This window comes from Heloderma suspectum, chromosome 2 (genome assembly GCF_057233095.1).
Source record: "Heloderma suspectum isolate Gila_16-S chromosome 2, 16-S_ref, whole genome shotgun sequence".
NCBI lineage: Eukaryota > Metazoa > Chordata > Lepidosauria > Squamata > Helodermatidae > Heloderma > Heloderma suspectum.
Window position 1 is genome coordinate 174,138,149 of NC_139459.1, and position 27,095 is coordinate 174,165,243.

Below are 27,095 nucleotides of genomic sequence, written 5' to 3' on the forward strand. Positions count from 1 at the left end.
GGTGGCACTACAGCCTGAACCCTCAACTAGCCCACTGGCTCCCTTACGTTTAGGGGTGATTTGGAGTGGAGAGCCTCGTGTGGCGCAGAGTGGTGGACGGCAGTATTGCAACGGGAACTCTCCCCACAACCTGAGTTCGATCCCAGCGGAAGCTGGGTCTCGAGTAGCAGGCTCAGGTCGACTCAGCCCTCCATCCTTCCGAGGTGGGTAAAATGAGTACCCAGCTTGCTGGGGGAAAGGTGGTCACGACTGGGGAAGGCACTGGCAAACCACCCCGCTATAGTCTGCCATGAAAACGCCAGCGCAAGCGGCGCCCCTCTAGGGGTGAGTAATGACCCGGTGCTTGCAAAGGAGGAACCTTTCCTTCCTTTTTCGGAGTGGAAAGCAGCTGGGTTGGGAGCCAGGTTTGGGGGGCACCAAGGCTGCACCCACTTTGGATTATCGATACTCCCTGAGTGTGGAGAGATGGCGCATCATCTGGGAGAAGGCCTTGTAGACAGGGAAGAGACAGAAAATGGGGGAGGTGACAGAGGTGATGGCGGGAGAGACGGTACGGACAGAGGCAGGATGGCCATTGGGAACACCCACAGCAACAGACAACGTACAAAAAGTCTTACCTGAGCCTTTTTGCTCTTACTCAGAGCCTGGGAAACAAAGACACTAGTTAATAACGCTCCAATTTGGGGGGAGGGGGGGAGGAAGATAGGGAGAGAACAGTTATCTCTACACCCCGGAGCTGGCTGTATCTAAGGGCTCATTTCTTGTGATTCTGGCCGATGTTGCAGATCTCCTGAAATCTTACATGTATATAAAATCCCTCCATCGTACAACCATCTGAGCTTTCCTGCACATCAAAGTCTAACACCTCCATCCATTTCCTTTTACCTACTTCTGTCCTTGCAACTCTTAAGATGTAGGAATAGGGATGCATCACAGGAAAGGGTTGCGCAGTTATTGCACAGCACCCTTGTGGAGGAAGCTGCCGAATCTTGATTCAAGAAGAACCAACTGTGGCATCAAGGCAGATCTGGTGCCACCTGGGCTTTGGACTCTCAGTGGTAGGGGTCCATTATTTCCAGGGCAAGGGTGTACCTCCTAGAGCCCAGCAGATTAGGTTCCATGATTCCCCCACCACCCCCAAAAAAGAGGAAGTACATTATCTACCCAATCTACACACCCCCAGATCCTGTTCTACTAAAGAACGTTATTTTACCTTCTGAGCCTTGGAAAATTCCTTATCCAAAAAGATCACCCGTTGCCGAAGACCATTTAATTCTAAAAATAAAGGGATGAGAATTGAGAAAATATTTTAGAACTGGAAGCATTCTTCTTCTGTGATTCTATGTACGTAGAACAGGATGTGAAATCTGGTACCCAACACACAACTCTTGAGAATCTCAACTTCTTATGTATATGCAAGTCTCTAGCCCTCATGGTAATCATCTCTGCCAAAAGCAACAGTGTTTAAGAAGCAGAGAGTGCATGTCACTGTTGAGAGGAGAGGGCTTTACTTCATACAGAAAATGACAGGTACACCACAGGCTTTGGGGACTGTTGCAGCAACATGCACACCCACCCACACAAGACTGTCAGGAAGGTGTCTCTCAAGATGAAAGGAGCAAAAAGACTCTAGACCAGACATGGGTAGAAGGTAGATCTTCAGGTGTTTTTGACTTCAACTCCCAGAAGCCCCTGTTACCATGGCCAATGGTCAGGCATGCCAGGAGTTGAAGGGGAGTATCCAACGTTAGTCCTAATAGAGTAGACCAAATGACTAAAATAAGTCTCATTCATTTCAATGGGTCTAATCTACATTGGACTAACACTGGATACTGCCTGAAGTCTGAAACATCTGGAGATCTACTTTCTGCCCACCGCTGATCTAGGCCTTCTGAACATGTGCAGAGAGCACAGCCACATTAAGGGAGGGAGGGAGGAGCAGCCAGAAAAGAGAGGAAGGACAGACGAGGATGTCAATGGCCAATGGCCAAGATGAAATCCCACTTCCTCTCCAAGTACAAGGCTACAGAGGTTTCCTCTGGGGAGTAGAGAAAGAGACAGCCGTTTTGCAACCCCTCCCTCCCTCACCTGAGGATCGGGGCAGGGATTGGCAAGCCCCTGGGGTTTTGCATACATTACTCTGCCTTTGCAAGTCATGGGAAGGGGTCAGGCACTAAACAGGGCACTGCTGCCCGCAGTCCGCTAACCACAAGAAAGCTGATTTGGCAACTTGCCTGGCTAAGATTTCATCAGATCAGGCTTTGCCCGCGCACTTTCAAGCACTTCATCCCAACCGGATGGCCTAGAAAGCTGGCTTTTGTTTTTCAATGAAAGCTAAATTCTGTCACATTCTGAGCCCATTTTTTGTGCTCCAGCAAAACCACAGCATACAGGTAGCTTTGCGCATACCTCAATTGCCGCTCTTACCCATTGCTTCCCCCCACCCTGATGCCCCCACTATCACTCCTCCCCTTAACATTCCAGATTCTGCAACAGCTTCATTACTGGATACGGAAAAGAGCAGGCATAAGTGAGGAGGGGCATCGCTCAGCGGCAGAGGACCTGCTTGGCATGCAGGAGGTCCCAGGTATCTCCAGGTCGGGCAGGAACGTCTCCTGCCTGAAACGCTGGAAAGCTGCTGCCCATCAGTGTCGAGAATGCTGGGCCATGACTCAGTATAAGGCGCCTTCCTATGCAGGGGATCAGCGGTTTGGATGACGTGGAGGGAGGGGGGAATTGGGGTGCTCTCCAAACATTGTGGCACAGAGGCGATTGCGGATGCATGAAAAGGGCCCCCGATGGCCATCTCCCCGTTGCCTCCTCCATTTGCAGTCGACCACCGGCAGCCCTCAGGCCCAGTCACAGCCCCCCGGCCAGCTGACCTCTCAGACGAGATCTCCGAGCTGTTCCAGCGCTTGGCCAAAGTTTAGCAGGAGAAGTGGCTGTTGGAGACTGTTTCAGTTTTGCGTCGCTCTCAGTATTGTTATCCAAATGCTTTTTATACACTGTAAACCACTGTTTTAAAATTACAGAAAGGGCCCCCTTCAGCACCTTGCAAAAGGCATCGCTCAGCGGCAGAGCTCCTGCTTTGCATGCAGAAGCTCCCAGGTTCGATCCCCACCATCTCCAGGTAGGGCTGGGAAAGAACCCTGCCTGAAACCCGAGAGCCGCTGCTGCCAGTCAGTGTCAGCAATACTGGGCTAGGTGGGCCCAGGGGCTGCCTCGGCTGAAGGCAGCTTCCTATGTTCCCAGGAAAGGAAAGGTTCCTCCTGTGCAAGCACCGAGCCGCTGCTGACGCCTAGAGAACGCCACTTTCACTGGCGTTTTCATGGCAGACTGTAGCGGGGTGGCTTGCCAGTGCCTTCCCCAGATGTTCGTAAGAGTGTTCAGATATAAGCCCTTCAGAACAAAGAGGGAATTGTGATGCTTTGGCGCTGGGTGCAGAACGTAATGGCTGAGAACACAGAAACTGAGCAGCAATCTGTATTCCACAGCACAGGGGCAGGCGACTTGTGGCCCTCCAGATGTTTTGGCCCACCACTCCCATCGTTCCTCACCACTGGCTACGCTGGCCTGATGGGAGCTGTAGGCCAAAGCATCTGGACGGCCAGAAGCCGCCCACCCCTGCCACAGCAGGAGAGCCTGACAGGCTCAAGAGGGGAAGTCCCGGAAATGGCTCCCTTCTTACCAGCAGTGTTCTTGTGGAGTTCATCGGCTTGCTGGTAATTCTGTGTCCGAAGTTCCAGCAACTGGGCCTAGCAAGAGGAACAGCAGAGGATGAAAAAGCCAGCCCAGCCAAGGACCCTGCGGTTCTTTCTCCAGTTCAAGCCTGGGCCATGGGCTGCCTGGCCTACGCCCTGCACGCAACCGTTTGTGAACCACGGACAGCACTACCCAATCCTCTTTCCACCTGTTCTCAGCTTTTAAGAAGCAAGCTTGCATTTTTCTCATTTTACACACCAAGGCCAAGGAACAGACTGTTTTAAGGTTGCCACCGAGGTGAACCCTGATCTCCAAAAGCAATCCCACTGAATCCCAGTGGCTTTGTACCTTTGTAATGGGAGAGAGAATACAGATGCAGCGATCCAGAAGTAATGGAGAAGTCAACGCTGGTCATGCAGTGCCACTGTTGCAGCCTTCCCCAACCCTGGCGCCCTCCAGTTGTGTTGAACTAGAACTCCCAGCATGCCCCAGCCAGCATGGGGCATGGCTGGGAGTTGTAGTTCAACACAACTGGAGGGCGCCAGGGTTGGGGCAGGCTGCACTGCAGTATCAAAAGGCCAGATAGCAATGACTTTTTCTGACCACTGAGAAATGATGTGGGTGGGCCAAGGCCCCAAACGCTAGTCCCAAAGTGGCCTTCTGGCAAGTCTCATTACTGCAGCTGCCACTGTCTCTTTTGCATCTTGGCCAGCAATTGATGGGGGCAGGCATCATCCTTCAAGGGGGCAGATTTGACCCAGGAGCCTACAGTTGCTGATTTGTAGTCTAGTTCTGCTCCATCCCCAGGCTGCTCCACATCATCCACATGCTCTGATGTGTAAAAGAGACCTCTGTATTACCTCCCCCCCGCCACCCCAGATGGTTGCACTTCAGAACAGAATAAAAAGCATGCATTGTTTAAGAGTTGGAAAGAACTGCTGCAGGTATCAGAAATTCATCACCAGTAGTTATTTGGACAGTAGCAGAACTGGTCCTTCTGTTCATCACATGACAACCCATCCTTTTCATTTCTAGCTCATTTCTCCTGCCCTCCTCTTGGTCTCCAACGAGAATGATGCTAACATGTTTCATATTGTTGTACTGTATACAACGGCCTTTCCCAACCTGTTGTCAGGGTGGAAACTGAGCCGATAGAACCCCAGAGCAGTTCTGATTCTGAGGAGGATCAGCAACCATGGGAGAGGAGCCAGCTCATCCCTCACAGACACAGCAGCTGGCAGAGATTCCTCCTGCCGGCATTCCTGGGATAGATAGTGACCCGGGCAGTGAGAGAGCGCTGGAGGGGGGCTTACTAGATGCTCAATGCAGACGCAGGGAGCAATGAGCGATGGAGGGCGCGGAAAGGAGGCATAGCACCTACTTGGTGCACAAGCAACGGCCGCATCCCGTGGACCCAAGGGAAACAGGGAGGATTTCTCCCTAGCCCATAAGTTCAGGGTCTTCAAGTGACTCTCCTTCAAACGGGGATCAAGTGCCTACTCGGCACATAGGTCACTCTGCTGTTCCTTGCTTAGTCGCTGGTGATTAGCATCTGAAAGAGTCATTAAGTTGTAAAAGGATTAAAGCCTTGAAAAGAATCCTTTGGTCTGTGTCTTGAGTTGGCTATTGGAGTCTACTGAAAGAGGCTGCTAGGGCGCTCCTGACACCTGGTGGTCTCCAGTTGCTTTGGACTACAGCACCCATCATTCTTGTCTATTAGCTGTTGTTGTCCAAAACATCTGGAGGGCACCAGGTTGGGGAAGGCTGGTGTACATCAAACACCCACATGCTGAATTGACTCCAAACTAACACCCTTCAACTTGTAGAATACCATACACATGGTTAAGTGAGGACCAATGGGCCTTTTGCACTCTGGACGAGCATATCTAGGTCTGCATGTTGGACTGGGGCATGTGGGTGGAGATAAGAGATGAAGCGATGGTTGTTATCCTCCCAGAGAACATTAGTTATTGGGCGGATTAGAAATGTACTAAATAAATGAATAATGTTATGACCTTGCCTTTTTAAAAGCACAACAGAAACAGCATTCCCCATTTTCCATGCTGTAACAAAAAAGTTGGAAAGGCAGAGGGGCAAAACGTCTCACGAGGCATGGCAAGGCAGCCTCCAGGGACAGCAACTGAGGAGGGGGCAGCAGGAGGAGCATGCAAAGCAGGGCACAAGACCCTACCTCCCTTGCAGGGAAGAACTGGGTCCTCAATGACCCTGGGACCCAGAATAGTGGGAAATGGTGCGACTTGGTAAGGAGGCGCGTGCATGCATTTGTGTGTACAAACTAGAGCAGCCTTTCCTGGACTACAATTCCCATTATCCCCAGCCATCATGGGGATTGTACTCCAACACACCTGGAGGGTGCCAGGCTGAGGAAGGCTGCACTGAGGTGACGGACTACAAAGGAGAACAAGGCTCCTCTAATAGTTCTGTAGAAAAGAACGCTGGCAGGCACAGCTTGTCATGTGGGGGGGAGAAAAGGTGCAACTGCTAGAATTCCCTCCCCTGCACAACTCTTTAAAGGTACAAAAGCCCCATTTTTCTTTGCCTGTAACCACTCCAGTACACACAAGACCAGCAAGCCCTGCCTTTGGGTGGGTGGCAAAAGTACGGGCAGAGGGGGACGGGAGAAGCATATGTGAGCTTGCCAGTGCTGGTGGGGGAGCGGAGTAACAAAAGGCTTAAAGGAAGCCTCGGGGGGGGGGGGGGGCTGTTGCCTTGGGGAAAAGACGGCAATCAGCGATTCTCACGGCCAAGCGCCATTTAGCACGACGCATTTACAGCGGCACACCTTCGGCGATGGAAGCACAACGCTCGAGTGCCGCAAACGCACGCGTAACATACCGGCGAACTTGCCGGGAAGCCACGATCCGCTGCAAGCCCCTTGTGGGACGCACCCTCCGTGGCACAAACCCAGGCTTGCCCCCTGCGCAGCATGTGTGAATGGGCCCCAAACAGACCTGTTGCCCTAGACCCCGATCCTTCATCCATCGCCGCCACCCTTACCTGGCGGGCGATGGGCGCTGTAGCCCAACACATCTGGAGGGCGCAGGTTGGGGGAGGCTGCTCGTCCCCCCATCTTCCTGGCACTGGACCCCACCCTTCGAAGGCAAGCTCCTCGCCCCGCTCCCTGCCCCGCCCCCACCGCGACACCCACTCGAGGCGGCTGCGCCTCCCGAGGTCCCCCCGCCCAGCCCAGCCCAGCCCAGGCCGAGCAGCCACACGCACCTGCATGCGCTTGAACTCCTCTTCCGACAAGGCCTGCGCCATCTTCCCGCCCCCTCCGCCCCCCCCGGCTCGGATCCCGTTTGGTTCGACCCAAGAGAGCAAGGGGCGGGGGGCGGAGGAACCCCGATCGTCGGAGGGAGAAAAGAGGAGGGGGAACCCCGCCCCCCGCCCAGAACTGGAGGGGGGTGACTTTAAGAAAAGATCATAGAGAGGAAGCGGGGGAGAGGAAAGAGGACAAGGCTTCCATTCAACCTTCCCTCCCTCCCTCCACCAGAAAAGAGCGGTGAGAGAGAGGACTTGGAAGGGGGGAAATCACGGAACCGGGAAAATGACGCGGGGAGGCCGGAAGTGGGGAAGCATAGAGATGAGGAGTGTTGTTGAAGACCAGGATCCGTGACCGGAAGTGACGAGGCGGTGTTTAGCAAGTTGGATGATTAAGCAGGGAGAAGGGCGTCCGTGGATATTATTATGGGATGGTACGGAGTACCGAGTTGCGGCGCAGACGCTCGCTCGCCGGTCTAGGAAAGTGTCCAGCTCTGCTCTTTTCCTGGGCCTGAATACCCAGAGGGTACAGAGTCGCCGTATCGGGGATCATACAGACACGTAGCAAGGCAGCCCTCGGGGACAAGACCGTGGAGCGTCTTTTGATGAAAAGAGGGCGTCTGGAAACCATAGAGATGGCGAATTTGAGAGTCACTCACCGTTAGTTTTTATTGTCACTTCCGGTCTAAAACCGAGCTGCAGTTTTCCACGCAATGAGTACAAGATTTCCACCCTAGACAGACCAAGGGACAGAGCGACGCCACTCGGCTTCCATGGGGAAACATGGCCAATGGCAGCTTGTTTGTTTACATTCGCGCTCTTTGTCGCTCTTAATCCAGGGATGGGCCACCTGTGATCCAGACGTTTTCGCCTACAACTCCCATCATCCCTCACCGCTGGCTACGCTGGCCAGGGCTGATGAGCGAGGCCAAACCATCTGGAGGCCACAAGCGGCCCACCCCTGCGCTAGCGGGCTGCCAGCCCTACACCTGAGCTTTTTACAGCTATACAGCTGGGCGTGGCGGTAAGAATGCCTCGATTACTATCTCTGTGTTGGGTGGGTCGAAAATTCAATTCGGAGACCTGAAGCGAGAGACGCAGAATTTGTCAGGAAAATCCATCTAGAATTACCTAAATCGGGGAAACGTTAAAAAAAAAAAAAGTCCTTATGAGGAGGAATAAACCACCCGCCAAAGCGATCTCAGGCCGTCGTCGTCCAGTACTGCGAATTATTGGCGTGGCGGGGCCAAAGGAGCCCCCACGGCCGCCGTCCCCTGAGCAGCCCCACGCTCGGAGGAAAAGACCAGCACAGCTCGCCAACGCGGAAGTGAGCACCACAAAGATCCGGCCGCGCCCGCCTCCTAGAGCAGCTTCCGGTGTCGCTCGAGGCGGGGGAGGAGGTCCTTCCGGCAGGGCGGGCGCCCAAGGCTCGGCATGCTCACGGGGAAGCATCTTGGCCCTGTATAGGAAGCCGCCTCAGCCCGAACCCGGTCACTGGCCCGTCTGGCCCAGTATTCTCAACACGGACCGGCAGCAGCTCTCCAGGGCTTTCCCAGGCCTCCCTGGAGCGGGCGGGGGTTGAACCTGGGACCTTCTGCTTGCCAAGCCTCGGCTCTGCCGCCGAGCTGCGGCCCGTCACGCTGGCCTTCTGGTGCTAGGGCTGGATGTAGTGCCACAGGCACGTTCAGAAATAAAGGTGCGTCTGTGCGTGGCTGTGTCCGTCTCCAGAAAAGAGAGCACAGGGCTGCGATCCTATATCCGCTGACCTGGAAGTACGGTCGTTTTAAGTCAGGGATGGGGAAATTGTACCCGCCACCCCAGATGTTTTGGCCTGCAACTCCCATCAGCCCCAGCCAGCATAGCCAGTGATGAGGGATGATGGCAGTTGTAGGCCAAAACGTCTGGCAGGCCACAAGTTGCCCACCCCTAATTTAAGTTAATAGGACTTACTTCCGGTTTGTATAGTATTGTGCTGTGAGGCTAGAGTCCTGAATGCATTTACTTGGGATTAAGTTCTGTTGAACTCAACCGGGCATACATCTCAGGCAACATCGGTAAAATTGGACTGCATGCTTTCTAAATAGTTACCAGATCAAGAGGGCTTCTCATCTGTATATCTGGTACTTAGTGCAAGCCATCTGGATCTGCTATAGACCTGGTCAGTTAGTATTTTTGCAAGCGGGCAGGAGTGGGCCAAAGTGTCCAGTTTCACCCTCAGAGAAGCCTGCCAGCAAGCCCTATTCCTTCAGTTGTCATTCCTTCCCCACTTTATTTCCCTTTGGCTATACAATTTGGGAGCTAGGTATTACCCCCAACAGCCACCCAGCTCTATACCTTATCAAATAAAACAGGTGGATAATGAACAAACAAAACCACCCTTGGATTATATCCAGGGCTGCACCTCAACTAATCTTCCACCCTCTCCTTCCACTTTATCAATGTGATTTTTATGTTAGCCCTCCACGCTACAGCAGAAGAGAATGCTTCATGCATCTGGTGGTGAACTCTAGTCCAAAAAAGCTTATAGCATAATTTGTTAGGATTTATGTTTAGACAGGGAAAAAGTCCCAGAACTCTCAGCATGCCTCAGCCAGGCTGCGGCATGCTAGGAGTTGTAGGGCACTTTTCTGTCTAAACATGCATAGGATTGCATACTTGGTCTTTCACATTTGCCAGAAGAGTGTTGTAATCATTGCTACAGACTAAAAAGTATTTCTCTTGGGAAGGGCCACCATTATTTGAACTTGTACTCTAATGTCAGGGAGATTAATACACACAGTGCCAAAAGCTTTGACAGAACTCTCACCCTGCAGGGTTACCCCGCACTTGTGGATTTACATGCGACTGTGAAACCCTTACTACTAAATGCTAGCTTTACTATAGTGCCTCATCTGTGACGTGTGGCAAATCCAGCCCTCCAAGGTTCCCCAGAAAGCCTTGCCCCCTTTCCCCCAATCAGCAATCATTTGGTGATTTCCTGGCCTTTGTGCAGTTTCTCCTCCACTCTAAAAGGTTGAAATACCTCTCTTAAGGAACTGCTTCGTTCCTGGCAGCAAGAGCTTTAAGCTAAAAGATGCTGGTTATTTTGCCCTGCCCCTTTTGTCTTTGGCCCCACCCACTACTGGAATGCGGTGGGGAGCTTCTCCGAAATGGAATTCAGCCCTTGAGCTAAAAGAGGTTCTCCACCCCTGGCCTACAGGACTGAACGCTTTGCAAGACACAATGAGGAAACAGGTGCCACAGTGGCTATAGAAAATGGCTGTTGCTGGTTTATTTGTTTAGAAGCTTCTAGTATTAGTAGTGGGAATGTTACATACAAAGTAAAAGGACAGAAGATGGTGTCTAGGTCATTGAGGGTGTAGAATCCACAATAGGAAAACAAGTCTCTTCCATCAGGCTGCAATTCTCCCTCTTTCATCCCCTGAACACTATAACCAGCCCCAATCCTTTGCAAATTCTACTTGCAGATCTGTAACTGCTTGCCTCACCTTATTTTTCCAACTTGCTCTGCCCTCTATCCTCTCTCTTGTTACAAATGTGGCATGCTGAAACACCACTTCGGTGTCTAGTTTGCATTGATCTCAGCCACACCCATCTTCTGACCTCCTGCTCAGGAAGGTCTCGGCTCAGAAGCTGACAAGATATTCATGATACTTTCCCCAACCCAATCACAAACCTACATCAGCCTATCCTTCAGCAGGTTAAAAAACTACTTCAGACCTCCTCTAAGACATATCTTCCCTCATTCAAAGTTGCACCTCCTGAAGGACAAACTCCCATCTTCCATTGTTCAGCTTTTCCATCTCACAACGCTGGGTTTCTAAAGCCGCAGTAAGCCAAATGGACAACCTCTGCAGGCCGGATTAGGCTCAAGAGTCAGAGGTTGCCCACCCTTGTTCTAAAGGGTTCTTGCTTTCACATAACCTTTTAAAACAACTCCTCCATGGAGACCCCTTCTGTTTCAGAGTATTCACACATGAGCTTATGCTGGAGCCCAAATGATTGTCTCTGCAGCAATTATGACCACCTTTTGAACACCTGACAAAGAATACGTTGCACAGAAGCCTGCTTCCATTATTTTCAAAAGACTATTAGAGTCAATAAACAGCACAGTCTCATTTGCTCTGCATTTCTCCTAATGTCCATTTGGTATGCAAAAATTCCTTTAAAAAAACTTTGATTACAACTTCACTTATGTTTAAAAAACACATATCAGGGGAGGTTGTTATTAAATCCTATTGGAGCAATCATTACTCTTAAGTGATCATACCAGCAAGCACAAAAGAATTATTTCTCTATTTTTCTCTCTCCCCTCCCCCTCCATTTTGCCCACAAAGAAATCATGAGGGACAAAGTCACGTTTTCCTTTAGCCAGGTCTGAGCTGGAAGAGCGAGCCAAAAAGAAAAATGTCAGGCTTTCACCAAATGTTAAGTGGCAGTTTGGTGAAACCTTGAATCCTCCAACTTAAAAGAAGGGCAAGATTTACAAATAAAAATGTCCTATATCTATATAAAACAAAGCTCATTTTTAAAAAAAGAAAGAGGGAGAGAGAGGAGGCGGTGGCAGCGGCTCTGAACTATGCAACGTCTCCAAAAGGAGGCCATTTTCCCACTTCCCCTCCCTCCTCAATTCCCCCAAATTATATACAGCAAAGGTGCAAGGATAAAAAGAAAGGGCTGGAGTAAATTAACCGAAGTTTGTGGTATACACTCCTCACACAGTGTTAAAGAAGCACCCTACTAATGTTTAAAACAGGCAGGCTTCAAGAAATGCACAAAGTAACTATTCCCAGAGGTTTTGAACCTTGAGTGGGTGCAGAAGGTTGAGGGTCCCCCACTTGTGTAATGGGGTACCCTATTTTGACTGCTTCTGGGCAGGATTTTGGTACCAAATGGCTCTGCAAGCCCACCTTTCCATGGGGGGAGAGTATATTCGTCATGCCCTTCCCCCTTGCTGAATGGGCAGAGGGGAAACTCTTTCAGAATATGGAATGATGGGCAAAGAGGTGGTACTTGTGAAAGGGCGTGGCCTGTAGCAGCAGAGGGGAGGAGCCTCCAAGATGCAAGGTGGATCTGGATAAGAGGAAAAGTCTGAGTAGGGGTGGGGCAAGGAGCGTGGGGCGGAGCCTTATCCAGCTCCTCCCTCACCAAAGTCCAAGTGCTGCCATCACGAATCATCCTCCATGCTGAAACTGGAACGGCGGCTGCTGCCCTTGGAGGCCCCAGGCGAGACAGAGGAGAGCAGTGGATCAGAGGCGCCAAGCGGGGAGAGGGCGGTCCCATCGTCCATGAGCACATCCTGGAGAGCTCCCCCGTCAGATCCCAGCGCAAGACCCAGCCCCAGATCGTTGGCCGAGAAGGGCAGATCCAGCGAGTCTGCAAACGATGGTGCCGGGTCGCCTCCCAAGGACTGTGACAGCAGCCCTTGTGCAGAAGTCAAAGGCAGCCCGTGCATCTGGACATGGAGCTCCAGCTCCTGGGGAAGAGATCAGAGCCAGGTGAGTGAGACCAGCAGCATGCCTGAACTGCACTCCACCCCACCCTTCCCAGCTCAGCCCCCACTTTTCTACCTGCACTCTTAGCTGCAGGCTACGATTGGTCTGCTCCAACTTGCGCTGTCGGATCTCCATTTCCTTTGAGCGCTGCTGCTCCTTCTGCAGCTTCCGGATGTAATCCACTGAGGCCTTCAGGATGGTTCCTTTATTCCAGCGCATCTCCCTGATAAAAGAACGAGGAGTTAAGCATGTGGAAGCCCCAGCCCTCAAATTCCACCCCACCGGCCCAATCCTGTAAGAACTGCCTAGCAGGATCAAACCAGAGGTCCATCTCATCCAAACATCGTTTTTCTGACAGAAGTCATCCAGATACCTCCAAGTGCTCCCAAGCAGGGTGTGGAGACGATGGCCAATCCCCCATTTTGTTCCCAAAATCTGTGGAGATTTCCCATTTAGCGACCATAAGAAATATAGGTTATATCAGGCTCCCCCAACCTTGTGCTCGCCAGATGTGTTGGACAACTCCCATCATCCCCAGCCAGCATGGCCGCAGCATATACATGCTAATAATATATTATGCCCAGTCCTCTGTATACCAGGGGTGCAGAACCTCTTTCAGTCCAAGGGCCAAATTCCATTTTGGAAACGCTCTCGAGGCTGCATTCCAATGGTGGGCGGGGCTAAAGGCAAAAGGGGTGGGGCCAAAGATACCAGCATATCGTAGCTTAAAGTCCTTACTGCCAGTAACTAAACCTTAGGAGATGCATTTGAACCTTTTAGAAAGGGGGAAAAACCATGCAAAAGCCAGGAAAACATGAAATGATCAGGGGGAAGGGGTCAGCAGGTCAGAGAAAGGGGGCATGGCCTTCTGGGGAGGGCTGGATTGCGACTTGAGGCCGGCTGGACTTGTCCCTGAGGTTCTGTATCCCAGCTGTATACCCTAGCAAAGTTGCTAGCAATGGTGCAAAAGAAGGAGTCTACTGTCGAAAGGGATAAAATTATAGCACTGGATACACGTTTAGTATACACTAGCGAGTAGAGTGTGTGCAAATGAACCCACACCCACAGGATTTTCAAGACAGAGGGACATTCAGAATCGTCTGGCACACTCATCTCCTAAAGAACAGGGCTTTGTCCCACTTTGGTGAGGAGCAGTCGTCATTTCCCCGCCAAACTTACGGGTCGTTCGATTTTGGGATGAGGGTCCCCAGTTCTTTGATTCGGTCATTGATATTGAACCGTCGCCGCCGCTCAACTGCAAAAGAAGGAGAGAGATGTAAGAGGCACCATGGAAGGTTACAGCATAGCTGATGTTGTTATCCTTATTTAGTAATATAAAAAACACACACATACCAAAATCATTTCTGTAGCAAGCAACGTGTTTTTCCATTATATCATGTCACTGAACCTTGCAACAGCCCTGCAAAGGTAACACTAGGCAAGAGACACAGGACATGCCTAAGGTCTGCCAGGGATTCCTTCTCACCAGCTGTATATCCCGGGGTTTGCATAGATGTACACATACAGTCAGGGCCAGAAATATTGGAACAAGGATAACTGTTTTGGCAGTTGGCCTCTGTACACCACCACATTGAAGTTGAAAGGAAACACACCCAGATGGGAGCGAAGTCAGGGCTTTCAGCTGTAATGCAAGAGGTTTGACAAAAGTGGGGCACTAACCATTCAGGAAGGACAGCCAGTGGCATACACACACCCCCATCATTGGTGGCTCATAAGTAATGGAACGAATGGCTGACAAGCAGCTGCATGGCCAGGTGTGGCCTGTTTCCTGGGTACCCCATGACCAATCAAGCAGATGAAAGGCCTGGAGGTGGTTCTGAGTGTTACATTTGCATTTGGTAGCTGTTCACTGGGACTCCCAACATGAGGTCCAAAGAGGTGTCCATGTGAGTGAGGGAGGCCATCATTAGGCTGAGGAAACAAAATAAACCCATCAGAGAGATAGCAAAAACAGTGGGAGTGGCCAACACAACAGTTTGGAACATCCTGAAAAAGAAGGAATTAACTGGCAAGCTCAGCAACAGCAAAAGGCCTGGAAGACCACGGAAGACAACTAAAGTGGATGACTGCAGAATTCTGCTCATGGTGAAGAGGAACCCTTTCACAACATCTAGCCAGGTCAAGAACACTCTTGAGGAGGTAGGCATGTCATTGTCAACATCTACAGTCAAGAGACAGCTTTATGAATGTAAATACAGAGGCTTTACAACAAGGTACAAACCACTGGTAACGCTCAAGAACAGACAGGCCAGATTATCCTTTGCCAGCAAACACCTAAAAAAGCCTGCCCAGTTCTGGAATAAGATTCTTTGGACTGATGAAACCAAGATTAACTTGTACCAGAATGATGGGAAGAGAAAAGTATGGAGAAGGAAAGGAACAGCTCATGATCCAAAGCGTACCACATCATCTGTCAAACATGGTAGAGGCCGTGTTATGGCATGGGCATGTATGGCCGCCAATGGAACCGGGTCACTGGTGTTTATTGATGACATGACTGCTGATAAAAGCAGCAGGATGAATTCTGAAGTGTCTAGGACTATACTTTCTGCTCAGATTCAGCCGAATGCTACCAAACTGATAGGATGCCGCTTCATATTGCAGATGGATACTGACCCAAAACATACAGCAAAAGCTACCCCAGAGTTTCTGAAGGCAAAGAAGTGGGATGTTCTTCAATGGCCAAGTCAGTCACCTGATCTCCACCCAATAGAGCATGCTTTTCACTTACTGAAGACAAGACTGAAGGCAGAAAGACCCACAAACAAGCAGCAGCTGAAGGCAGCTACAGTAAAGGCCTGGCAAAGCATCTCGAGGGAAGAAACTTGGCATTTGGTCATGTCCGTGGGTTCCAGACTTCAGGCAGTCATTGACTGCAAAGGATTTTCATCCAGGTATTAAAGGTGATCCTTCAGTTTGAAATGATGTTGGTTTGTTCCATGACTTTTGAGCCACCAACGATGGGTGTGTGTGAATGCCACTGGCTGTCCTTCCTGAATGGTTAGTGCCCCACTTTTGTCAAACCCCTTGAATTACAGCTGAAAGTCCTGACTTGGCTCCCATCTGGGTGTGTTTCCTTTCAACTTCAATGTGGTGGTGTACAGAGGCCAACTGCCAAAACAGTTATCCTTGTTCCAATATTTCTGGCCCTGACTGTATGCATGTGCCCACACAAACGTAAACACATACACACCAACAACCATAATACAGATAACTCTTTCCTCCCTGCTAGCAGCGGCAGGGAAAAAGCAATCTATACAATGATTGCTGGGGGAGGAAATTTGGCTGTGGGTGGGAGATCAGAGCACCCTTGGGGTCTACAATTAAGGCCTTGGGGTCCACAGACTGTGCATCCCAGTATATCCAAACCCCAGACCACACTACACTGCCCCTGGACCTGAGCTATATTCAGGGCTGGATGTATTCTACACAACCACAGAAAGCAATATTGAGAACAAAATTCAGCTTCCTGAGAATCTCCACTTTCTTTGAAAACAGAAGTTTCTAGCCCTTATGGCTGTAAAGATATGTTTGAAAGCAAATGGTTGGCAAACGGTGAGAAGCCTCTTCCCATATCAGTCTGCCCATCCTTTAAGATTTTCTGCTGAGGCCCTTCTCCAGGGGGCCTCTTTTACTGGAGGTATGCTACTGAACAAAGACAAAAACTTTCTCAAGTGCAGCACCCCAGTTGTGGGATGCCTCCTTGAAGTGGCACCTACGCTCTTTTGGGTCCCAGGCAAGACTATTCTTGTTCAGCCAGAGATTTTAACATGGTAATCTTAAGATGTTTTAAGGTGCTGCTTAGCTGTCATTTTATTACTGCATTTGTGCTGTAGTAAAATTGCTTATAAACCACCCTGAAATATGATGAAGGGTGGTATATTCATGTTTTAAATAAACAGACAGACAGGCTGCCAATTATTATTTCCAGCAGCCAAGAAGACCAGGTGACTGGCCTGGCTTCTTGTTCCTTCCCATGACAGGCCAAAACTGAATTATGCAAAGAAGAAGCTACCCAAATAGGCCACAAAAGTTCAGCACTTCTTAGCACAAAACAAACATTAGCAGTCAATAATAAAAGATTTCGCTGTGTGATCTCATAGCTGGAGTGTGCAGTCAACCCTCTCTAATAGTAATATTACGAACTAGATTTGACTGTGCCCTTCATCCTACGGTGTGGCGAGAGTGCTGGCCTGGGAACCAGGAGATCTGGGTTCTAGTCCCCACTCAGCCATGGAAGCTCACTGGGTGACTTTGGGCCCGTCACAGACTCTCAGCCCAACCCACCTCACAGGGTTGTTGTTGTGAGAATAAAATGAAGAGGAGGAGGAGGAGGATTATGTAAGCCACCTTGGGTTCCTACAAGAGGAAAAAGGCAGGATATAAATGCAATAAATAAATAAATGTGTCGGTGATGGTTCAAACCTTCTCTGTTTGTATTAATATCATCAATAAAAGGATGCCATATTTTAATGACATTTGACACTATTTTTGTGCTTACGGGAAATTTGAGTTTACTCACAGTCCCAAATACAGCTGAATTACAGGGCTAGTGTGTAGTGGCACATACAAACACACATGGTGAAATAGCGTGCGCGCATGCATGCACACACACAGATTATTAGCTCTATGCTAATGGAGTCAGTCGATCCATTTTCCACCACCCAAATCAGACCAGCCCAGGCATCCTCTAAAAGCAGGCTCAGCCACTTTGTTTTCCTCATAGCTGATCAGATCAATAAGCCTAACAACCTTGCAATTTCATCTCTCTCTTCCAGCACAAGGATCAAGTGTCTTAAAACCAACCATTTCTCAATTTCTTTTTCTTTTGGATCAGTCCAACAGGGCCGACCAGTTTCGCATCCTTAGCCTCCAGCCAAACATACTACCTAACTTAACAGCCTTACCATTTCCAGCTCAACCCTCATGCCCTTTGCTTTAAGAAATATTTATCATGACGTCTGCAGCATTTTCCAGCTTTAAGTGCTTCAACACTTCTAATGGTCCCAGGGGGTCGTTAGGCTGAGAGAAAACAATTTGCCTTAGACCTTCCAATGAGTTTCAGGGCAAGCCAAGGATTTAAACATGGGCTCTCCTCCAATTAAGGAAGTTGTATGTTCATACTGATCATATGAATTTTAATCAAATAATTCTGCCTACATTCGCATAGAAGTAAAGACAATGATTCTTTGGGGGCGGGGGCAGAGGGCCTTTCCTTTCGCTGACTCATACATGTGTTGCATTCTGGGTGAGGGAAAGAAGAGGGAACTGCCCTTTTACAAATGCATCCAACAACTGTGGTTTTTATAAGTTGTATTATTATTATTATTATTATTATTAGTATTATCATCTCTGAAAAATGCAAAATCTGCTGTCCAATTAAACTTCGGGGTACCTTGTTCAATTGATCAAAAGGTGTTTAGTCAAATGCAGAGCAATCCTAGGCATGTTTACTCAGAAGTAAGCCTCATTGTGTCTATTGCAGCTTACTCCCAGGTACACAAGCAATCAATCAGGACTGCATGTTGTCAATTCATCTAACTAAAAACTGGGGATCCCAAGTCCAAGCCATACACCAAGCCTCTGTGCCACACCGGCCCCCATCTAACTGTACTGTGCAATGGGTCTCCCCCATTTGCTGGTAAAGCATGGTCGGATCAGCCAGACCACAATGGATGTCTGTCAAGGGGCTTTTCTACATGAAGCTGTTAATCTCCTGCATTTACTTTAAGTTTCATCGCAGAATTGAGATCTGAGTTCTACACAAGGAGCGTTTCCTTTCCTGCTTTCCCACTACTTAACCTCTAGGTGGTGTTGTGCTATAGCAGAATCTCACAACTACACAAAAGGAAAGTACCCTTTCTTTCGCTTTCAAAAATAATACCCCATTTTCCCCACTCTAAAAACACCTGGGAAAGTGCTCTTAAGAAAGAGAAGAGAAACTGGAGGGTCACAATATTGTCTAAAGGACCCGTAAATACCTGTGGGCAGGGAATGATGAGCACACAACAAATGGTTTGTGTAGAAAAGCTCAAGGAGAACTAGGGCTGCACCTGGCTGTGGGCATCTCCAGACTCAGGTGACCATTCCCATGTCACTGATGATATTGCTCAGGTGGGGGCAAGGGTAGGGGAACTCCAGCACTTAGCTGAGAAGCAGAGGATGTGATGGGTGTGTTCCCTGGGATCCAATGGACTGGGCATGCCAGGAGCCGGGGATATGGCCCTGTAAATGCCACTAGTTAGAAATGTGGGAGAAGCTGGTGCCTGCTAGGTCAAGACCGTTCCCATGCCTTCTCCCCTGCTAAATCACCGACGTAATCCAGTCCAGGAATCTTCCCTTACAAGAAGCCATGGTGAGGCTGCTGCCATCCCCTGTCTCTCACCTTCCCATCCCTTAATTCCTTTCTCTTCTCCAAATGAGACAGGAGCCAGAAAGGTTACAGCCACAGCTTAGCCTTTTCCCAGGGGTAGACAGAAGGTATACTCTGGCCTACCCACAGACCACTGACCACTTTCCAGTGGGCTACCCAGCACCTGCTGGTTGCTGGGGCTCTTGCAAAGAATGCTGCTGGACTAGGTGGAGCTCGGTCTGATCCTGCCAAGGACTCCTTGTGTTCTTATGATTTGTTTTCGTTTACAATGTGGTTCTTTTATTCTGCTTGGGCCTTTCACTTGTTTTAATCTTTATGGTTTTACATTTTACTGTTAACCTCCCACAGAATGTATACAAATACCCATCAGAGCAGACAATGCTGGGCTATAAGCACATGAAGCGTTGATGGTGGTTTTCTGTTGTTTCATTGATATGTATGCACCCTGCCCTGGGACCATAATCTGATGGGCAGGCAACAGTGATGATGATGAGAAACTATCTAGACCAATCTTCCCCAGCCTGGTGCCCTCCAGATGTGTTGGGACTCCAACTCCCATAATTCCTAGTTAGCACAGCCATGCTGGCTAGGAATTATGGGAGTTGCAACCCAGCACATCTGGAGGGCACCAGGCTGGGCTAGGTTGAACTTGTCTGACCAGCGATAAGGCAGCTTCCTATGTTCCTAAAGGGATTTATTTCCAAGGATGCAAACTTAGGGCTGCCTTTTTAGACTGATACCTAAACACTTCTGTCCCGTCCCAATATTGGAGCACCCACTTCAAATGCTTAAGGTGAAGTCACCCACATCTCATCCAAGAGGGCACTCACTGAGATTATGGTTGTCTTTCTTCTGCCTTTCCTTCAAAAATGCTTTGGCTTCATTTTCTATAAAGTGGGACGACAACAAAACAGAAGAAAACGGTCAGTGTTGACTCAGAACCTGCTACCACCACCACCATCACCACTCCCTGAGATACAGCTCCTTTTGATACTGGAACCTGACTCTTTGGATCTCTCCAGGTGACTAGTACCTGACATCTCTCTCTTGATATTGGGCAGATCAGCCGGGCAGGAGTTGCTGACTGTGACAGCCGGCTCCATCATTCCTTGGTTGCTGTACACGTCCAGGAGGTTTCCAGAGACAGGCAGCTGCATATAATGGAAACAGAGTTCGATCTCCACACAGAGCGATCAAGCTGCCCCAGGAGGGCGGGGAGTCGGAGTCTAGTGAATAAGGGTTCCAGGACAAAAGCCAGTGTCTGAGCAAGCAGGCCACAACAGTGACCATCCTCTAAAGTTCAATGCAAACAAAGCATTAAAAAAATTAAAATAAACCCTGCTCTTAAAACACTACACAATGCTACCAAAACTGAAATGCACTCCTCTGCTGAAATTTTAAACATTGGTAAATGCAATCACTTTGGAGCTCACATTTCCATCCGAGGATGTTTTGCATGCGCAACATTTACAAGCAGATTCTGGGGGGCAGGGTTCAAAATCCTAATTTCATGTCAAGCCTTGAATCTCTAAGACAACCTCTGATAGTGGTGCCCAGTATTTAAACCTTTGTCACTTGTCTTTCGGATGAAAACTCTGTGTGTGTATGCACGCGCAGGGGAACGATCCTGGGGCTCACAAACTACAGGGTAAATCACTCATTCCATGACTGTAGATCGGGGATGGGGAAAGTGGGGCCCTCCAAATGTTCTTGGGACCGCAACTCCCATCATCCCTCACTATGGGCTATGAGGTTCTGCAACTCTGGGGCAGAAGATGCCTGGATTTTGTTTGCTCTGATTCAGAGGGAGCTCCCTTATTCCAAGTCAGGCCATGGGTCTGTCTAGCTCAGTATTGTCAACAGTGACTGGCAGCAGCTCTGCAGAACCTCAGACAGGGGCCTTTCCCAGCCCTTAGTGGAGGTTCTGGGGACTGAACTGGGACCTACCATGTTCACAGCCTGTGTTTTAGCACTGAGCTACAGCCCAGCTTATGGCCAACATGGAACTCCACAAACAAGTATCTCCTCCAAACATATGCCAAAGTTTTGTGCTGTTTTGCACCACAAATCCCGAGTTTTGTGCCACCAGCCACAACTGTGTACTGATCCATCAAATGCAGGTTTGTACTTAACACCCAAGGGTGCTACACTTCTGGTGGCGGCAGAAAACTCGGGATTTGTGGCATAAAGCAGCATAAAACTTTGGCATGTGTTTGGAGGAGATACTAGTTTGGGGTGTTCATAGTTAACAGAGCCGCCAATGTGTGCATACCATTGCTCTATCAAATACTGGAAGCAACGGAGGGGGGGTGGGGATATAGTCCCTCTCCCCTTCGTAGGCAAGGCCACCCTAAGGAGGTGTGTCTCTGCTCTCACATCAGGCTCCTGAACAAACAAGTCTGTCCATGTACTACAACTCCTTCCACATTTAACGGAAGCTAAAAATATGCAAACTTAACAGTTTTGGTAGGGCTGCAAGCTTAAATTAGTAGATTTAACTACTATTTAACAGTATTTCTTGAGTGTACTTAAAAAGCTAGGCACTGTACAGCTGATTAAACTGGTGAGGGAGACTTCTTTAAAAGCAGTGGGGCTAAAATAAAGACATCTTTGTCTCTTTTCCTGTTCTTGAGAGAGTTTGGTTCTAGTGTGTCAGCATATGAGACAATGACAAAGAAAATATTTAAAACTGCCTTTCCTTCTAACAAATGATATATTAACTTCCATCCATTTCCCAAAAAGGTAATATGCATAATATACATATGGAAGGCTTCTGCCCTGAAAAGGCGGCCAAGAAATATTTTAAATAAACAAATATTGAATGCTAATCAGTTAGCCTATTTAAATGGAGGCAATTAAATCAACAAAACATTTTTAAATGACCCACAGCCCTAGTCATTCTGCTCGCTTTGCCTGGAAGTTCCGAATCCCACAATCGCCCCCTCCCTTGAGCATCCATGTAAGAACGACTCACAGTGCTGGGCATCTGTAGGCCACCATAGTTGAGGATTTCATCATTGTAGCTGGATTCCAGGCTGATGATCTCATCAATGACATCATCGATCTGATGAAGGGGGGGGAAGAGAATGGAGGGGTTAAACCTGAGATAAGGGGACCACAGCTGGAAATACTTAGAAAGCAAGGAGATAGGGGCAAACCAAGGAAGACAGTGTGTGTGTGGGGGGGGGGGGTTACTCACCTCTTTCTCAGAGCTGGAGCCAATGTTCAGCATAGCCATAGGGCTATTGGGGGCACTGCCAGTGCCTCCTGCCACTCCCTGCTGTGGAGCCAAGCCATGCTGGGGCTCAGGAGCCGACGCTGCCTGTGGGGAGCAGGTCGGTGCCCCCGGGGTAGCCCCAGCTAAAGCCTGTGTCGCCATCTTGCTGCCCATGGCAGTCGAGAGGTACTGTTTGACCTGCTGCCGCTGCGCCTGCTGGATGTGATACTTGGTGGGGTTCTCCAGGTGTGTTTGAACCTAAGCACGGGGGTGAGGGGGTGGAGAGAAAGAATACAGAATCATAGAATCCTAGGGTCGGAAGGGGCCTAGAAGACCATCGTGTCCAACCTCCTGCTCAATGCAGGAAGCCTGATTCCCAGGCGGTCTCCCATCCAAGTACTAACCAGGGCTGACTCTGCTTAGCTTCCGAGATCAGACGAGATTAGGCATATCCAGCCCTTTCTAACTCAAGTGGCGCCCAACCTTTACATGTACAAAAGAGTAAGATCTATGTCCAAGTATAAGGAGCAAAGGTAGCATAGCCAAGAAGGAGCAGTCATCGTGTTATCGTTTAGCTATGGGCCATTACAAAAACAGAAGGGACATTCAAAGCTGAACAACACATTTAGCTCTCAGTATCCTGAAGTATCCAAGAAGTATCTCAACCCCAAACCCTGGCAAACAGGGATAGGACCTTGCTGTTGGTCAGCCTTGGCTGCAATCATCCAGATGGAACATGGCCCAAATGAGTAATGCCCAGATATCGTGTGACACGAGAAGTCAAATCAGCAGAACGATACGAGCCTTGAGTTAGGCCTGAGGTCACTGCTGAAGCCCCTTGGGCTAACCAAACCCAAAGCTGCATGGCTGTGATTGATTTATGCTGCCAAAGGGATGCCACTGCACCGGCAGGACAACGCCAGCACAAGGAGGAGGGTGGGGTGGGGGACAAATGGGCAACAACTGGCCAGCTTGGTCCAAATCCTATATCCCTTCAGGAGCTGCTAATGCCCTCTGCACCAGTATAAACATTAGGCCTAAAAAATAGGTGGTGCAAGTAAACCGAAAACACCCCCACCGGAGTTAACTGAGAGCCCCAAGACTCCCACCTCCCCCAGCTGCACAGGAGGATAGGATTCTGACTCACTCAGTAGCGGATCACAGCACAACACAAGAAATACATAAGGGAACATATATAAGGGAACCCAGCTCTCAGATCTACTCAGATCTATGTGGGGGCTACATCTCTTTGCTCCCATGACTATAGAACCATGAGCACAAGGGAGAACTTGGTCAAAGGGCAGATGAATAACATTCATCCTCTCAGAACCTTTACATGTACTTGGCCCCAGGAAACCAAACACAGACCGGGAACGCCACTGGTGAATCAGCTACAGCTCTTCCAAAGGGGCACTCCCGGTGGTTCCACATGGGTCGGTGATCCACTTGGAATCCACCAGGAGTAGGGCCTTTAGTGTGGCAGCTCCCACCCTACGGAATGCCCTTCCGATGGAGATCAGGCGTCCACCTATGTTACTTTGCTTTCAGCGTTTGCTGAAGATTTTTCTTCTCAGGCGAGCATTTTCTGACTGAGTACATTCCAGTCAGTGTTTTATTGAACTATTTACTTTTATTGTACGTTTTTGTATTTTGTTTTTTAACTTATTGTACACCACTCCGATATCTCTCGATGGGGAGCAATTTATACATTCTAAAATAAATAAATAAATAAATAAAGGCCCCCAGAACTGGGCTATAATCCTGGGTCTCATACATGGGGCGGGTGGGAGGGAAAAGGCTGAGCCCTAGGAGACTACAAAAGGGGAAGCATTGAGGATCCTTCTTTCTGCTCTCTTGGCTCCGTAGCAGGGGTGTTGCCCTCTGGAGAGTAAGGTTTGGATTCTAGACTCATTGCCCACTTAACCATTCCCCCCCTCCAACATCAGAGTTTGACTTTCAGAAGGGCAGCCCCAAGGAATGTTGTTGCATGCTGAAGACTACCGGATTTATTATGGCGTGTTCTTGTTATCTTGGTTCAAAGGGGGATCAAAGAGACAATCGAGCCCATCCCTGCCATGAGGCAGGACTGCCGATCCACGAAGCTCTCTGTGCACTGATAGACCTACGGCAGCTAGACTTCAAGGGTGCCACAAGCGGAGAGCAGAAAGAAGCTGCAAGGACTGCTAGTTTCAGCCGGGTCTAGCCAGCGCCAGCCTGGAGGGCGTGACCCCTTCCTTGGGTCCAAACGGATATTCTCTCTCCTTCTCTTACCTTCAGGACCTCCACAGGGACCTGGGCAGGGGCAGGGCGGGCCAGCGGGCTCACGGAAATCGCAGGCGTGGAAGGCACAGGGGGTGCGGAAGGGAACTGAGCTGCCTGCTGCTGCTCCCGGCGCTCCTGTTCTTGCGTCTGCGCCCGCATCAGCTGCTGCCGGAGGAGTACCCGGGACGACATGCTGGGACCTTGGGCTGGAGCACTCGGGGGGCTACAGGAGAGGGAGATCAGCAACCATCAGGGTGATCGTACTGCATGGCCTGGGCTGTGGATACTTCATTAGTGCGACTAGAGCAGCCTTTCCCAACCTGCTGCCCTCCAGATGTGTTGGACTACAACTCCCATAACCCCCAGCACATCTGGAGTCCAGCACATCTGGAGAGCACCAGATTGGGTAAGCCTGAACTACAATAACAGGAATATCTGGCCCTGGGTTCAACCTGGACAGGGGAGTAAAACAGGCATCACAATGTCATGCAAAATATGGAACGTTATTATTAGGATACACATTGTATAAGGTTTCCTTTTCTGCATGGAAGCAAAAAGTTTGGTGCTGGCCTTTACAGACCTTATCATGTTTTCCTGCCCTGTGTGCAGTTCATGAAGTAGTTTAATGGTAAGGTTAAAAAAAAAAGTACATTAAAATGTGCAGCAAATAGCACTCTGTGTTTATTTGGCGCCAGCAGGTGGTGCTACTGCTGAACCGACCTCTTTAAGGAACACTGCAGATAAAGGAGCACGCATTCCCCCCAAAATATTTCTCGTTTGCCACTGATTGACACCTCCATATTTGTCCTGAAATTTTACACAAGTTGAAATCCAGAACACAAACAGGTTTGCCTATGTTCCCTTGCACCAGTTTTCATCAGCGTGGTACCTTCCAGATGGTTTGGGGCTACAATTCCCATCATCCCCGACCATGGTCGTGCTGGCTGGCCGTGATGGGATTTGCAGTCCAAAACATCTGGAGGGCACCACGTTGGGGAAGGCTTTATTACGTCTTGCTTTCATTGACACAGATGCCTGCCTCAGTTTCCTATGAGCTGCTCCAAAATCCCCTCCAAGCTTGCCTCTATCTTAAAGCAGCTCCCAAAGCCAAATCACTCAGCTTTGTGAGCAAGGAAGATTCCTATGACCATAGGAAGCCGCCCATCTTAGCCGGTGTCATCTTCTCTGAGTGGGAACGGCTCTCCAAGGTTTCAGTCACAGGGGGTCTTCCGCAGCCCTGCCAGCAGAGCTCCTTTTTAAAAGGAGATGTTGGGAACTGAAACTGGGAACAATCCACATGCAAAGCGTGCACTCTATGGCACACCGTGTCTGCACATAACGCTAAGCTACGAATCCTGGTTTAATAAGCCAGAATATGAACGAGCTGCACGCTGGTACACACAGCCCGTTTGTTCCCACTTCCTTTGTGTGAGCAGATAAACCAATCAGGAAGGGGATAGTTTCCCATGTTGTTGATGCCTAGAATTATGGTTCTGTGCACTCAAACAAGACAACATTGTAAGCGAGCTATCAACCAGGGTTTACTGATGGCTTATGAATCCTGGCTTGTTTGGACACATTTAACTATAATCCCACGAAGGGGCGAAGCTAAGTGGGAGCGGACGGGCTACATATATCAGCACATTTATGCCGTGGTTGAGCCAGAATTAAGCCAGAATTCCTCATTTTTCATTATGGACAGAACTCCCAATGAATATTATGTGGTTGTTCACTGTCCAAGCTGGCTATACAACCAGACACTGCTGAGCCGTTTCCTAATACCCAGTGACTCAGAGCAGTTTTGCACCTAATTTGCTGTCTAGGGAAGTCCATGGCTGGGGGAAATGCCTTCGTTTATCAAATGAGTCTCTGCATTACCCAAGGTTCTCCTTTCGGTACAGGGTAGATGGCCAGGAGGAAGTTGTGGGTTTAGTTTCAATAAATGGAAACTGGACATTCTCTTTCCTCTGCTGGGCAACCCATTGCAAAGAGGAAGAGACTGCAGCTGGGGGCCATATTTAGAACTGTGGCCTAGCAGAGGAGAAGCCCTGCCTCTTGTCACTGTCATCTGCTTTTTCTGGTGGCCATGGGGGGTGGCTACTGGGGGTGACGGAAGATACCAGGTGAGACCTGCTAGTCCCGTTTGGAGGAGGCGCCAGGGAGAGGGAAGGCTATTTCCTGTTATTACATCTATATCCTGCCTTTCCTCGAGGGAGCTCAAGGAGGTAGTTGTTGCCCCCCATTTTATCCTAAGAACAACTCTATGAGGTAAGGTAGGCTGAGAGACAGTGACTGGCCCAGTAAGCTTCATGGCCGAGTAGAGATTGGAATCTGGGTTTCCCTAACCCTAGTCCAGGAGTCTAACCCAGGCTTCTCCATGCTGGTGCCCTCCAGATGTGTTGGACTGCAACTCCCATCATTCCCAGCCAGCATGGCCAGAGTAGACCTTTCCCATACACTCCTAAATCCACAGCAGCAAGAAGAATGCTTCATAAACTGGAGTTGCTCTGTAGATCTTGAAACAAACCACCTGAAATGTGGCCTCTGGTCACTGCCATGGAATCTTTAGACTCAGAGCTTCAACAAAAAAAGGAAACCGGGGGGCGGGGGAGGGAAGAAACAATTTTCCAGCCCCCTTGGATGTGGAGGAGAAACTTGAGGATGTGTGGTCAGTTTCTGCTAAATAAGACTTCCCCAACTTGGTGTCTTCCAGATGTGTTGGACCGCAACTCCCATCATGCTG

At 49.4% G+C, this 27,095-nt stretch overlaps 2 protein-coding genes across 10 annotated transcripts in view; both read right to left on the minus strand.

Moving 5' to 3' along the window:
• The window catches only part of GRIPAP1 (GRIP1 associated protein 1), a 66,019-nt gene extending 57,720 nt beyond the window's left edge, over nucleotides 1-8,299 (minus strand). For 3 of the 6 annotated variants that reach the window (XM_084836194.1, XM_084836191.1, XM_084836192.1), the window contains exons 1-4: nucleotides 6,943-7,282; nucleotides 3,689-3,755; nucleotides 1,214-1,275; nucleotides 618-644 (exon numbers count right to left, since the gene is read on the minus strand). In XM_084836194.1, coding sequence (XP_084692320.1) covers nucleotides 618-644; nucleotides 1,214-1,275; nucleotides 3,689-3,755; nucleotides 6,943-6,984 — 198 coding nt within the window. In that variant the 5' untranslated portion in view covers nucleotides 6,985-7,282. Of the gene's footprint in view, nucleotides 1-617; nucleotides 645-1,213; nucleotides 1,276-3,688; nucleotides 3,756-5,083; nucleotides 5,255-6,942; nucleotides 7,283-8,115 lie in introns of those variants that run through there. The other 3 variants (XM_084836195.1, XM_084836196.1, XM_084836193.1) reach the window with 3 other exon arrangements.
• A 1,923-nt stretch (nucleotides 8,300-10,222) lies between these two features.
• TFE3 (transcription factor binding to IGHM enhancer 3) overlaps nucleotides 10,223-27,095 on the minus strand; it is a 44,703-nt gene continuing 27,830 nt past the window's right edge. For all 4 annotated transcript variants that reach the window (XM_084836198.1, XM_084836200.1, XM_084836201.1 and 1 more), the window contains 8 exons: nucleotides 24,362-24,575; nucleotides 22,073-22,348; nucleotides 21,848-21,937; nucleotides 19,907-20,024; nucleotides 19,704-19,760; nucleotides 13,659-13,734; nucleotides 12,555-12,702; nucleotides 10,223-12,460 (listed from right to left, as the gene is read on the minus strand). In XM_084836198.1, the coding sequence (XP_084692324.1) occupies nucleotides 12,152-12,460; nucleotides 12,555-12,702; nucleotides 13,659-13,734; nucleotides 19,704-19,760; nucleotides 19,907-20,024; nucleotides 21,848-21,937; nucleotides 22,073-22,348; nucleotides 24,362-24,575 (1,288 nt within the window). In that variant the 3' untranslated portion in view covers nucleotides 10,223-12,151. The remainder of the gene's footprint in view (nucleotides 12,461-12,554; nucleotides 12,703-13,658; nucleotides 13,735-19,703; nucleotides 19,761-19,906; nucleotides 20,025-21,847; nucleotides 21,938-22,072; nucleotides 22,349-24,361; nucleotides 24,576-27,095) is intronic.